At 44.4% G+C, this 14,213-nt stretch overlaps 1 protein-coding gene across 2 annotated transcripts in view; it reads right to left on the reverse strand.

The window, feature by feature from the left end:
- Positions 1–840: 840 nt before the first annotated feature.
- samd11 (sterile alpha motif domain containing 11) overlaps positions 841–14,213 on the reverse strand; it is a 53,782-nt gene continuing 40,409 nt past the window's right edge. The window contains exons 7-13 of one of the 2 annotated variants that reach the window (XM_057319897.1): positions 13,578–13,722; positions 8,221–8,336; positions 6,630–6,708; positions 5,561–6,285; positions 4,198–4,274; positions 2,815–2,925; positions 841–2,552 (exon numbers count right to left, since the gene is read on the reverse strand). In XM_057319897.1, the coding sequence (XP_057175880.1) occupies positions 2,310–2,552; positions 2,815–2,925; positions 4,198–4,274; positions 5,561–6,285; positions 6,630–6,708; positions 8,221–8,336; positions 13,578–13,722 (1,496 nt within the window). In that variant the 3' untranslated portion in view covers positions 841–2,309. Of the gene's footprint in view, positions 2,553–2,814; positions 2,926–4,149; positions 4,275–5,560; positions 6,286–6,629; positions 6,709–8,220; positions 8,337–13,577; positions 13,723–14,213 lie in introns of both variants that reach the window. The other variant, XM_057319896.1, reaches the window with a different exon arrangement.

The following is a 14,213-nucleotide window of genomic DNA, read 5'->3' on the forward strand; positions in this document are numbered from 1 at the left end:
CATCGGGCTGCCAGGCTCTCGTATCATCCGCTGCCAGGCTGTGCTGCCCAGGTGGGGAGAGAGGAAGAGAAGAAACAGAGAGCAGCCTGTTCTCTCGCCAAAACATCTCTCCCCTCCAGTGGTTTCACGTCACTTTCTGCAACGGCTTGGCTTTTTCCAAAATGTTTAGAAACAGAGTTCGTGCTGCCAGAACTTTACAAAGCTCTAGTGGTGCTGTAGGACATTAGTTAAGAAAGACCAAGTTGAAAAACAACTTATTTCTTGAAGTTTTAAATCAACTGTTGCACTTACAATTGCATTTTCTCACCTACTGTAACAGCTGTTGTCTGTGGCTTCAGAATCTTTCCTATCATAACAGGAATGTGCGCATAAATATGCTGACACTTTTCGCTAACTGCCAGCTTAAGGTGCTATTCAGAACCTAAAGTTAAATTCAGGCCACCGTGACCGTACAGCAGCTGGGCCGTATTAGCAGAAATTCAGTTTTTTTCCGCCAGAGCTGCGTCACGCCCGTGTTTGTGACTGGGTAACAGGTTTACTGGTCTATCACTCAAGAGCACAGTCTATCACACACAGCACCTGGCGCTGGCAGTCATGGGTGCGGTAAAAGAGACGGGCGGATGGCGAGCGTCCCTGAGAGTCGGGGCCACGGGGGCCTTGGCCTGCCACTGAACCTGACGCTCTGACAGCTGTTGTTGACCTGAACTCTGCAACTTATCCCCCACACGTGCTCCTCCCTAACCATGGGATTTACCGTCTCTACTGGGGCCGCCACTCCCTGCGCTACTGCAGAGGAGTTTGGAAATAAACACATTACTCAGAGAAACAATCGGTGTGTTTTTCAATAGGATTTATTTCACCCAGCAGAGAATAGAAAAATAGGATGGAGACAAAATGTTGATGGGAAATCTAGAGCTGATTTGAATTAATTGCTTACATATTTAAAAAGAAAAAAAAAACAATTTCAAAGATTTGCATAAAGAGCATTGTGCCTTCCGTTTCCCTGCAACAAAGAGGAAAGTGTTGTTCTTTGGGATCAATTTAAGGGCGATTTAATATTTTGTCGCGCAAAAAAAAATCCTATAAATATTATTTTCCTCGTTTATATGCTGAAGTGGCGTTAAAGATCGGGGCGTATGATTATTACAACTGGTATACACAGCAAACAGAAAAGTTGAACAAAAGTACCACCGTGTCACATTTTGTTCAGTAATAAAGATTTAAACTCGTGCAACTACATTTAACAAAACGTACCACTTATCTTCAGTATATTCTCATCTTGAGCATGTTTCTGTACAATTCACGACAACGTGTCATTTCCACAGCAGTTATTGTGACCTCACAATGGCATAAATCCATGTATGGACATACATATGCTCCTCTTTTTTTTTTTTATTCAAGGTTAGTGGAACTGAAATGGGCCCAGACGTTTGTCAGGTGAGAGGTCGGGCCATTGCTTTGGCTGATGGCTTTTGGTCACAGGAAGTTTTAAGTGCTTTCCATCTTTCTGAGGTCATTTCTGACTTCCACCACAGGGTGCTGTATCCGTGTACCTTGTTTTCACCGCTGGATGAGATCAACATTCGATCTCGGTTGAAAATTCCACATCCATCCATCTTTGGTTTTGGACTGTGGAATGCATAGTTGCACTGGTCAAGACAGCAAATGAGTTCCATCCTGTTCTTTTATTTACTCCGCTTTGGGGGATTTAGTCTCTCGAAACAAACTCCCGAGAATTGGAGACAACTGGAAGTTGGAGGCGGCGTTGCGAAAGCAGGAGAAGAAATTGTCTTTCAAAGTTTCCCCACGCTGAGACTGCAGGGTACCACAAGAGTTCATCTCGGCGAGGGATGCTTAACTACGACGTCTGCCACAAAAGAATGTCATACGTGTACCTCGCGCGCTAGCTCTTTTCCTCCCTCCTTCTGGCGCGCTGTTTAAGAGCAGCTGTCTTCTCTCGCACACTCGAACGCTTCCTGTCTCGTCCCCAAGTCCCTATTTGCACATCTTTGGATTTTTTGGCTCCCTCGCAGCCCCTGCGCAGGGTGGAGCTGTTTCAGCCCGTATTTGAGCGTCTCTCTTCCGACACATTTCTCCACACTTTTCTTACAAAGATTAAGTGCCTCTGCATCAAGGTCCTCAAGTTTGTTTTTTATTTTGGGAGGGGGGGTGAGGGGATGAGGGGTGTAAGAGGAAGGAAAGAATAGTTCAAAGAGGGCCCCCTTCATGCCCTCTCTCCATCTTTACCTCCTCCCTGGAGCGCTGCCTCTGCCATATGGAGAAGCAGTCAAGAGTTTTAATGGTCGATTCTACGAGGGAGGTTTAGTGGAGTCGTAAGCTCCCGCTGACGAGGGGTTTCCGTTCTCCTGCTTGGGGGAGGTGCGGCAGGCGGGAGGGGGAACGCTGAATGGGGAGGAAGTGCTGCCGGTGGAAGGAGGGCGGGTCTCAGCGGGCAGGGGGTCTCTGTCTGTGGGGCGCAGAGCAGATGGTGGCAGTGGGAGGGCCAGCGGGAAGCTGGTCATGTAGATTATTCTGCCAATCCGTCGCGCCACCTGAGGAAAACAGCCACATGCCAGCGTTATTTCTCATGGAGTACACCCGACAGGAAATGCATGAGGATGAACAATAACAGCAATGTAAGATGATTCATTTTGAATGTGTGTTCAGATAAATGATTAAAAGTGACATGTAGAAAGAATAAAAGACAAAACTGGTATTATTTTTTGCTGCAAACCATTATTATTAGTACCCTTTTGTGTTTGGCACTGGGTTTTGCAAATATCCAACCAAACAAGCACTAAAAAAGTGCTTTACCTGAGAGCGGATCTTGAGGGCAGGCCCCAGTTTCAGGCCCATATTGTTGAGTAAGTGATCTTCCGTCAGTAGTGGCAGGGTCTCACCGTCAATGGCCTGCTCTCTGAACACCTGAAACAGATGACCTGACCTCAGCCAATGTTCATAAGCATAGCCACGTTTACATGCACATCACTTTCAGAATAAAACCTATATTATACATGTTCCACCGCTACTGTAATATTCTCTTATGAATGTCCAAACAAAAGACATGCATGTTCTGTTCATCCTGTTCTCAAAATACTGAATGGTGCAATGAATTGCTCAATGTATGTCATGACACAAACAGACGGAATAGCATTTCTTTTAATGTTTGTAAAAGAACCAAAAACTATTTGCTTTAAAAATGTGTTTATTTAGCTTGAATGTTCTAACATCATTAAATTGAATAATTTTTACAAATAAATGTTTATTTAAAGGTCCAGTGTATGGAATTTAGCGCCATCTAGCAGTGAGGTTGCCACTCCACCCCTCCTCTTCGAAGCACTATGGTGGCTGACACAGAACACAGATGATGTCGTCATGTTTTCGCTTCTTTGCCGAAGGAGATAACATATTTACAAAATGCCCTCTGTAGAGCAGTTTGTCCGTTTAGGGCTACTGTAGAAACAACATGGCAAATACCAAGTAAGGAGACCCGTGGTGTATGTAGATAGAAATAGCTCATTCTAAGGTAATAAAACATAACGCTTCATTATGTAAGGTATTTATACACCTCTGAAGACATCGTTATGTATATTATATTGCATTTTTACAAAAATTACACACTGGACCTTTAATGTTGACTATTCTAAGGGGTTTACATGAGCCAAAATTCAATAAATGGCATCACATGACTTTGCTTATGGCCACCAGGTTAATGAGTTTACATTACAGCTTACAAAATAACCCAAATTCGGATCTGAATATTCTTGTACATCATCGTGCAACTCACTCAACATGCAACATGGTTCACGCGAAGAAGCTCATGCACACTTATTATTAGCAGTGAAATGTGGTGCCCTGTGGTTGACGGTGAGGTTTTGGTGATGTGTCGAGCATGCAACAGCCGGACATCCAGTGTGGTGTGATGTGCGAGACGACGTAGCTGTGAGTGAGAAAGATAAGAGCAGCGCAGAGCGGCCATCTAACTTTTAAAAATACGCTACTCAAGCTAGCTGTTGGCGCTCTAATGTTCTCGTCTACAAATTGACAGCACTTGTGATCGTCATTCAGTGCTGTGGATCTCCAGTAGCCCCTGTTAAAGCCAGGGGAGGAGGAGGTGTCCCAACGCTCTGCTCCTGCTCTTGTCCTCACCTGTGTGTACTCCCCACAGCCTGCTAGGCTGCTGATGAAGCTGCACACCTCCTCCACACTCCATTTGCTGATGTCCTCGGCTGCACCCGTCTCCTCTCCGTCCACGAATAGACCTCCCATGGTGCCTGTGGGCCAAGAGGAAACAGAAATCATTAGAAACAGAAGGCCCCATGTCCCCTCTCGCGCCTACGCTCAGCTCCGTCATTGACCCTGTGTATTACGGAGTTGAGTAAAGGTCAACGGCAGGGCCCCTTCCTGAGGGAGGTCCTCAGCCGGAGACCGAGATCACAGGTAATGTGTTTCAGATGGCTGAGGCTGCTCGGCACATATGTGAAGAAATACGAAAATATGAAAATTCTCTAATCATTTACTCACCCTCACGCAATCTCAGATGTATATGACTTCCTTTCATCAACTGAACAAAAACTAATAATTTTATGTTAAAATGACGCCATATTATATTCTTATATGGGAGCCAACATGGAGAGGTTCCAAGAAGTATTCTATTGAATGTTAAAGCAACAGTTCACCCAAAAAAGAAAATTCTGTCTTTCTCACCTTTGAGTTGTTACAAATCTGTATAAATTTCTTTGTTCTGATGAACACAGAGAAAGATATTTGGAAGAATGCTTGTAATCAAACAGTTCTTGTCCACCATTCGCTACAATAGGGAAAAAATATTTTATAAATTTCTTTGTTCTATCGAACAAAAATAAAGATATTTTGAAGAATTTAATAAAGCAAACAGTTTTGGGACACTTTTGACTACAATTGTCCTTTTTCCTACTATGGTAGTCAATGGTGGCCAAGAACTGTTTGGTTACAAGCATTCTTCCAAATATCTTTCTCTGTGTTAAATTATGACAGAATTTTATTTTTGAACCGTCCCTTTAATAATTGTCTTCTGATGCAAACAATATGTTTGTGAGAGAAAACCCCAAATTGTTTCGGCTTACAGTATTTAGTGATCAATATGTCAAATAACGCCAAACAATATGTGACCCTGCATATAAAACCCCAGCTAAAGTCATTTTTTGTGATCGTCCATTTGTGTACGTAAGGCAAATGTTTTTGTATGCTCTGTGCATGTTCAGGTTTTGCTGAAGTGCCTGTGGAGGGTTACTTCAGTCTCTCTCTCTGAGTTGGTCACTTCCTCATTAGGGGCCTTATTTTTCATTAAATCTTGCTCTGGGCTTGCTCGCACGCTGGAGTCTTTTACTCACTGTCTCTCTCGTTCTTCCTGTATCTCTGAGGATAAGGAATAGTACTTGAGCTCCAAATCCCTTTACAGATAGTTAAAGCTGAAGAGCAGACTGCACAAACACCAGAACAGGAAGCGTGTACGTGTGTTTTAAAGGAGAAGTGTGTTGAGAAAGTTAGAAGAAAAGATACTTAAAACAGCTATACACACCTGTGTGAAAGTAAGGGCTGGTGTACGGAAAGGCGAAGGGCAGCGTGTGGCCGGGCAGCGTGGGTAAAGGTGGAATAGTTCCTGGTGGCAGGTACTTGGTCTCACTTTTGCTCAGTCCTGATGTGAACAAATGGTGGGTCGGTGACTCTGGCCCGGTAGAGCTACACGGAGCGCTAAGTCTTCCAGAGCCCTCTCCCAACTCTTTCACCCCTTCAGCAGACTTGGTCACGTCTTTGCCCTGGCACACCTCCGAACTAAGACCATGAACGTCCGCTTTGGAAATCCTCTCTGGCCGGTTTTCCCCAGGATCTGCATGACGCTCAGAGTCTTTCATGTCATCATCGAGCCCCTCCGTTTCATCATCCCGCAAGTTTTCTCCAAGCATCTCTTTAGTCTCAGACGACCCCCCTTGTTGGTCTCCCCGGAATGGTCCTCCTTTCCTCAAGCTCTTCCTGTTGCTAAGGTCTTTAGAGGAAGTGCCTGCTGCTGCCCCCTGGTGGTTGAGGGAGAGTAATGGGGTGTTGTTGTGGCGTAAAACCAGCATGGCGTTGCGACGGTTGAGCTCTTCTCGGAGCGGGTGGCCCTCTGGGATTTCCTGCAGGCTTCGCAAGGCAGGGTGTTCTGCGGAGAGCCCTGGATGCAGGCACAGCGGGTCCACCAGCAGTCGCTGCCTGTGGAGGTTCTCCAACTCCTTCTGCCTTAACAGCTCAGCAGACATTTCCAACCTGAAGGAACAATCTGAGATTAGCAAGGCACACCACAGCTTGGACAAAACACTTTTCCAAGTATTATGCAATAACACGAAAAAGACTACTTTTGTCTGAATCAACAATTAAAGGAACAGTTCAACCAAAAATGAAAACGTCTGCCATTAATTACTGATCTCATGTTGTATACTGATACAAAACTCGACATTTGTTAAGGACTGTTACACTTCTCTTGCTGTACGTTGACAGATCATGACCAGGGGCGATCAAGATTTTTATTTTCAACCATCAACAACATACTTCATAACATTTAAATACCATAATTCTCCTAGATAAAAAGTTTGTTAAAGGTGCAGCATTACCTAGCAAGGTTCTGTTTACGAAGAATTTCCTGTTGACGGGCGAACATCTCTGCCTGAGCAGGCTGCAGGAAACCATAGCCTATAGGACAACACCAAGAGAATGTTACATCTGTTTTAAAGGACAGGAAAACATAGGCTACTCTATATTTATCCAACACTGTAAAACCACCTTAAAAAATTTACAAACAATTTAAAGATACATATGTTTAAATATAACACACATGTACAGTACTATTCAGAGATTTATCAAAATATAATACAATACACTTACATTACAGTTATTTTATATAATTATACGAAGAACCATGCCATAGAAGAACCTTTTTTGTCTAAATGGTTCCATAAAGAACTTTTAACATCCGAAGAACCTTTCTGCTTCACAAAAAGTTCTTTGTGGCGAAAAAAGGTTCTTCAGATTATTAAAAGGTAAGAAAGAGGTGGTTCTTTAAAGAACCTTTGACTGAATGGTTCTTTGTGATACCAAAAATGGTTCTTCTATGGTATCTCTGTAAAGAACCTTTTAAGCACCTTTAGTTTTAAGAGTGTAGGGTGTATGCAAACGTCTGAAATTAGTTCGTAGACAAAAATATAATTCTGCAAAGATCCATTTTTCTTCAGTACAAAACGAAATGTTTTTGAAATGGATGACTGAATAATAAAGAAAGAACAGCCAATCAGAGCTCAGAATAGATGGGAACTCTTGTTGTAAAAAGCATCTTAGGGTGCAACCTCAAAAATCTCGTTGATAAAATGCCAATTTCTGCAAATTCTCGACAAAAGGTGACTACAATGAAAATGATTAGACATAACAAGCTTTTATTTATTTTTGATGGCTGACCAACTCTATGGAGATGCAGATTTCATTTTCCAACAGGACTTGGCACCTGCACACAGTGCCAAAGCTACCAGTACCTGGTTTAAGGACCATGGTATCCCTGTTCTTAATTGGCCAGCAAACTCGCCTGACCTTAACCCCATAGAAAATCTATGGGGTATTGTGAAGAGGAAGATGCGATATGCCAGACCCAACAATGCAGAAGAGCTGAAGGCCACTATCAGAGCAACCTGGGCTCTCATAACACCCGAGCAGTGCCACAGACTGATCGACTCCATGCCACGCGCATTGCTGCAGTAATTCAGGCAAAAGGAGCCCCAACTAAATATTGAGTGCTGTACATGCTCATACTTTTCATGTTCATACATTTCAATTGGCCAAGATTTCTAAAAATCCTTTCTTTGTATTGGTCTTAAGTAATATTCTAATTTTCTGAGATAGTGAATTTGGGATTTTCATTAGTTGTCAGTTATAATCATCAAATTAAAAGAAATAAACATTTGAAATATATCAGTCTGTGTGTAATGAATGAATATAATATACAAGTTTCACTTTTTGAATGGAATTAGTGAAATAAATCAACTTTTTGATGATATTCTAATTATATGACCAGCACCTGTATACCAGTCGTATATTATACATACTATATATACAGTACACACATAGGCAGACATATAGTCTGTAGTCATATAAATAAGCTCTGGGTGTGAATGAGTTCATGTGTGTTTATGTTGATCTGGCAGAGGTAACACTCACCTGGGGCTTGGCAGAGGGCAGAAGGCATGCCCAGGAACGGGGGACGCAGGTGATGCCCCAGAGCAATGTGAGGAGCATTCTGCGGGGACAGCAATGGAGGAGGGTGCGATATGTCTCTGTATACACACAAACAAACACAAAAAATAAAAAACATACATGGTATATATGCTTCTTACTGTATATTCTTAAAAAATGTGCACCAAATAATTGTTCACAGTAAGACTTAAACAGGAAATGTTTTAACAGGAAAGCATATGTCAAGATCATAAATACAAGACGACATGGCTTAACCTTGTTAACCACTACTGTTGTGATAACTTAAGTTGTGAACATTCATGTACGTTTCTTGCTTTAACGATCAGGCTGTTTCACAATGTTTTGCACGTCGTGTGGCGCTGTGGTGATGATGATACAGGATTTCACGAGGGTGCTATGGCTGTACAGTGTTATGGTAATGCTACGTTCTCCTCCATCGGTTATTTTTATCGCTCCCTCCGGCGTACGCGAGCCACCGTAGCCCCTCATCAGTCCTGTCACGCTGCGGACAGCAGCGCTGTTTGTATCCCGGGCTCCCCCCGCCCCACCTCCGCCACCATCATCTCCTCTGCTCCCTCGCTCCCGCTCTTCCTCGGTCTGCGGCCCTGCCACTGTGGTAATGAGGCCTGAATGCACAATAAGAGCATGTCATACTCCGACAGCTGGGGCGGCCCCCCAGCCTCGCCCGGGCTACAGGCTGAAGCACCCACTAATTAACACAGTCCTTCCTCTTCCACGCCGACACGCAAGCACACCCTCCTCTTCCTGTCTCTCTCCGCCGCATTCAGCCAATAAAGAGGTGGCGTGTCGCGTAGCCTCAATTATATTTTTCTCCTTTTGTACGAGCCAGTTCGTATACAATACAGCGACCACCTTTATTGAGACCCGGCGGGGGAGAAGAAAATGAGAGGAAGGGGAAGGTAGAGAAAAAAGGGAAGATATTTCTTCAGGTTGCTCTTGGAGCCGAAGGAAAGACTGGATATTGGTAAGGTGTTGAAATCCAGGCAACAATAATGCACTGAGATCCAGCGGTGTCATTTTAAAGGTTTATGCTCTTCATCTGCCAATACAAGCCCCTCCATTTACTGCAACTCTTCACTAAGGCCCCCAACTCACACATGCATAAATATAAATGAAACCCAACACGCCTAAAGCAGGCGAAAGAACAGTGCGGTTGCTTTGTACTTGTGACTGAGCAACGCTTGCTCCAGGGGGAGAAAGTCTGAGCGGAGCAGCTGAACACAAACACATAAACATCCAAACAGAAGAGACAAAAAAGCGTCTGAGGAGAGAGGGAGAGAAGGCGTATTTCGCTATGCTCTACTTAAAGGAGCAGTTCAACCAAAAATGAAAATCCTGTCATCATTTACTCACCCTCACGTTGAACTCGTACGACTCGATGGGATACAAAAGGTGAAGATTTTTAAATATCCTGGCCCAGTGTTTGTCATACATTTAAAATGACTGGGTGTGTCATTTTCACAATTACATAAGATTAAGTTCCACAATGACATGAAAGTGTTCAGTATGACTTCTGTGTTATATTTCAAATCTTCTAAAGCCATATGATAGTTTTATATGAGGAAAAATGCATTTGTTAACTTAAAGGGACAGTGGTGAACACAGAGAAAGATATTTGGAAGAATGCTTGTAACCAAACAGTTCTTGGCCACCATTGACTACCATAGTAGGAAAAATTACTTACAAAATTTACAAATATTTTTTTCCTACTATGGTAGTCAATGGTGGCCAAGAACTGTTTGGTTACAAACATTCGTCCAAATATCTTTCTCTGTGTTCATCAGAACAAAGAAATCAATACAGAACAACTTGAGGGTGAGTAAATAAAGACAGAATTTTCCTTTTTGGGTGAACATTTAGGTCTCTATGCCACGTTCATAAGCAAATGATTCGAGTCGTTTTATGAATCAGTTCACAAATGGAATCTAAATGATTTGTTCGCAAGTTTTCTCTACCTTAAAAATCTTTTTTACATTTAAGCTGTTGAATTTCTTTTTGTAACTCACTTTCATTATTTATACATAAGTGTCCTGGATGTTCTTTGAGAAATTCACCTTTGGTGTTCGATGGAAGAAAGCGCTTGTATGGTTTTGGGATTACATGGGAGTGAGTAAATGATGACAAATTTTCCATGCTTGGGTGAACGATCCCTTTAACTTTTACATCATTTCTAAACAAAGCCATCCTTGTATCTCTTCAACCTTGAGGAAAAACAGAGGAAAAACAAAGCAAAAGAGGAGGAGACGGAACGTGCGTGTACGGAAGGGTGAGGAAAGGTACGGAGGGACGCGAAGGGGGGAAATCATCGATCGATTGGGCCGCTGTTGAAATGTTAATGCTAATCGTATAACCGCTTTCCGCCGGTGCCTCGCACTTCTGTGGCAGCTCCAATTAATCTGGAAGAAAACAGCGCGTGACCTTGGGGCCGAGAGTCGGGCCGGCAGCCCAGCCATGCTTATGTAATTACACTGTGAAGTGTGTAATCACCTGGCCTAATCCCTCAGGCCTCACAATTAGCCCGGGCGGCGCTGGCCAGGCCTGCCAAACTCTGTGCCGCCCTGCGCGGCCCACAGATGAATAACGGTCAATTAAAGCTGCATGACTGGGGCCGCGAGGCGTCCGCTCGATAGTAATTAGCTGTAATCATGGGGAGACGTGCCCGGCAGACGTGCTTCTCCTTTTATAGGAAGCAATTTTGGAATGAGACAAGCATTAACCGTTTCACTCTGGGTCTTTGGCCCACAGGAAGAGAAAAATGATGTTGAGAGAGCGAGACAGAGGGAGACTGATAGGGAGAGAGAGCAAGGAAAATGAGCGCAATGATGGTGGATTATTCGATATAATGTGTAATCTTATAAAAATACTAAAGATAAAGGTGCAGCGAGTTATTTTTTTCATATCGTTGCATTGCGCGATATGACTATCAGTGTAGATTTTTTTTAAACATACTTAAAAATGACTTAAAACTTCAATCTGAACCATCGAAAAATGACACATTTCATCTTTCAAATTTCGCTTCACTCATTTCCAGCACACGCCCTGCTGTTCAGTTTACTGGATTAATTACCTCGACATCTTCGTTCGCCTCCGTTCCACCACCCTGCCCTCTCTCTCTTTCTCTCTCTATCTGTCGATCTCCCTCCAGCTCTCGCAACCTATCTGGCAGTAGGGCAAGTAGACGGCACTTGTGTTCGCTCATGCGTGACGACCTGTCAGAGTGGCAGCGGCGTCGCTCGCTGCCCGAAAGCAAGGGTTGCTAGTATGTGTGTGCGTGTGTTTGCATGTGTGCGAACTGGCCAGACGCGAGTGAGAGAGTGTGTGCGTGTGTAGCAGAGCAGGGCTGACAGGATGGCCCTTAATGAGAAGAGCGTGGGGGATTAGCTGCTCGCCACACCGCGCCCGCTTCGCCACGACTCGAGGCGGGAACACATTTGCACAGGAAGCACATTAAAATGCATAAGGCTCTTGCTCACCCACTGCTCCTCTACCTCCCCCCCTCCAGACCACTGTCTGTTGCTTGTGCTGCCCCACATGCCAAACACATTAGGATTTGCCTTGCAGATTTCCTAAATGCAATCTGCCATTTAAACCCAGACAAATGGCCAGCCGCGGCTGCAGGACTATTGATCCGGGTAATGATTTGTTTTTAACAATAGCCACTAATGGGCGTCAGATAATCAATTATGAAGAGTCGATAGAAAGGTGAGCTTGAGCAATGGCTTCCGGCTCACCGTTTTAGCCTGCCGTGTTCTCTGTCGATGCTTTATGAGGGGTTAGCAATGTCACACAGGAGTCGGTGTTAAAAGCTCGAAGCCTGCGCAGACGTATTGCTGTCCATGAGTTGATAAAAGACGCCATTGTTAAAAAAGATTATAAAAATAAACAATTGAAATAGTTGGTACAATGGCTTTGTATGCAGCTCATTCAGTTTGTTTTAAAGTCGGAACTATCCGAAATGTTCTCGCATTTTTACACTTTTCTGAGTTTAAATGTTACAGTCACGTATAAAAAACTGTGTAGGAGCACGGAAAAAAACAACATCCTCTCCTCCCTCCCTCTCTCACCCTCAACCTAGGAAGTGTGCAGGCCTCGTTAACATCAGCGGTCCTGTGTGGCTAATTACCGTGAGCCGGCGGAGCTGCGGCGGCTGGCTGGTCAAAGCTGCACGCTGAGCTGCTGACATGATGCTGCGCTGGGCCAGGAGCCGAACAGAGTTCTCCCACCCACGCTGGGTGACCCCTCCCAATTCACTTCCTCCCTACCGCCTCGCCTCGCCGGCCCATTATCGATCCTCCAGCTTCCCGCGCCACATAAATAATCGACAAGCAATTACCTGCCTACTCCCGCTGCCCGGGCTTTGTTTGGAGGTGGAGGGGAGCGCCGCGAGCGCTGTGGCCTTGCTGAGATGAGGAGGGAGGGAGCGGGAGAGCATTTGGGGGGGAGGAGGTGCTGCTGCGAAGGGAACAGCGTGTGTTGTCCTAGCGACCCGTTCTGTCCTGAGCCTTATAAATGCCTCCTGACAAGATCAAATCGAACGGGAACGCAAAGAGGTCATACCCAGAGGTCATACCCACTGGCACATCCCATTAAGTGGATTTTCGACTCTTCCCGTGGCCTTAGCGCCAATTTCCATTTTTCCTCTTCCATTACTTTGGTGCATAATTCAATTTTTCTCTTTTTTTCCGCAGACAGTCACCCACTCCGGCGTCCATGCAGTATTCATTAGAGTCGGATGTTGGCTTCATTATTTATGTAAAATATTCATGTTATTTTAAAGCGTGGCGTTTCTTTCCGTATCCGTGGTCTTAAAGTGTGCCTCGGAGGATTCCACGCAGAGGGGGCATTTATCAACCAAACACGCACAGACACTAACAGACACACTAACAGACGCACACAGCTGTGTGTGTTCCTTTCCCCTAGTAGAGTAAAATAAGTTACATGTGCGATTCCAGTCAATGGTCTTACACTGACCACATGCAAAATAAATAAATGATGACTCTAAAGTTAACCTGTGTCCTTATATGACAAGTGACAGGACATGTTGTTCATCACTTGGTTTTTATTTCTGCAGTGAAAATCCTACTCCACAAACTACATTAAATATTAAACTGAGATTATTACGCTTCTGATTGGCTGAGATTGCCATGCAGCAGTTTTCTGTCCAGCGCTTGTTATTGGAAACCTGACAAATGCAGACCAGCTTTATTGTGACTCTAAATTTCTGTTGTGTATATCTGATTGTACCATTATGCATCATATACCACTATATAGTTCCAACATCACAGGCACATGTGTCTTACCGCTCAGGGAAGTGTGCGTCTCTGTGCTGGGGTAGACCCTGTTTACGCCGCTGGCTGGAGGAACTGCCTGCAGAGGGGATGTGGGCCTCCATCCCTCCCGAGTTTCTGATGGCAGCCATGGCTTCCTGACGTGCACGGAGCAGCTCTGCGAATTAACGGAACAGACCAGTTAAATCTAAGAACGTGTCCGATCTGTGTTGTCACTGCCAAATCTGTCAATACAGCTCAGAAGCAGCACAGAAAGTCCAGATTCAGTCAAAGAATTTGATAGCTGGATATGTTAGCTGCCATATGGGGGATTGGCAGGATTTTTCAATCCACCTGAAAATTAGTCCTGAAAACACGTTTCAAATCATACCCTATTCACTGTTTACACAATAACCCTTTTTTTTCCATTGATGACGGCTAAGCATTATGGGCAGGGGCGGACTGGCCATCTGGCGTACCGGGCGTTTTCCTGGTGGGCCGCTAACGTATGGGGCGGTAACGGAGGCGTTGGCCGCTTAGACAGACGTATTATAAATGCGAATGCACGCAACGCGAATGCAAAAGACACGTATGCATGCACAAACCCCTCCCCCCCGTCGACAGATTCGGTGGAGGGCCGGGGCCAATTTTTCTTCCCAGTCCAGCTCT

This window comes from Triplophysa rosa, linkage group LG21, assembly GCF_024868665.1.
Source record: "Triplophysa rosa linkage group LG21, Trosa_1v2, whole genome shotgun sequence".
Classification (NCBI taxonomy): Eukaryota; Metazoa; Chordata; class Actinopteri; order Cypriniformes; family Nemacheilidae; genus Triplophysa; species Triplophysa rosa.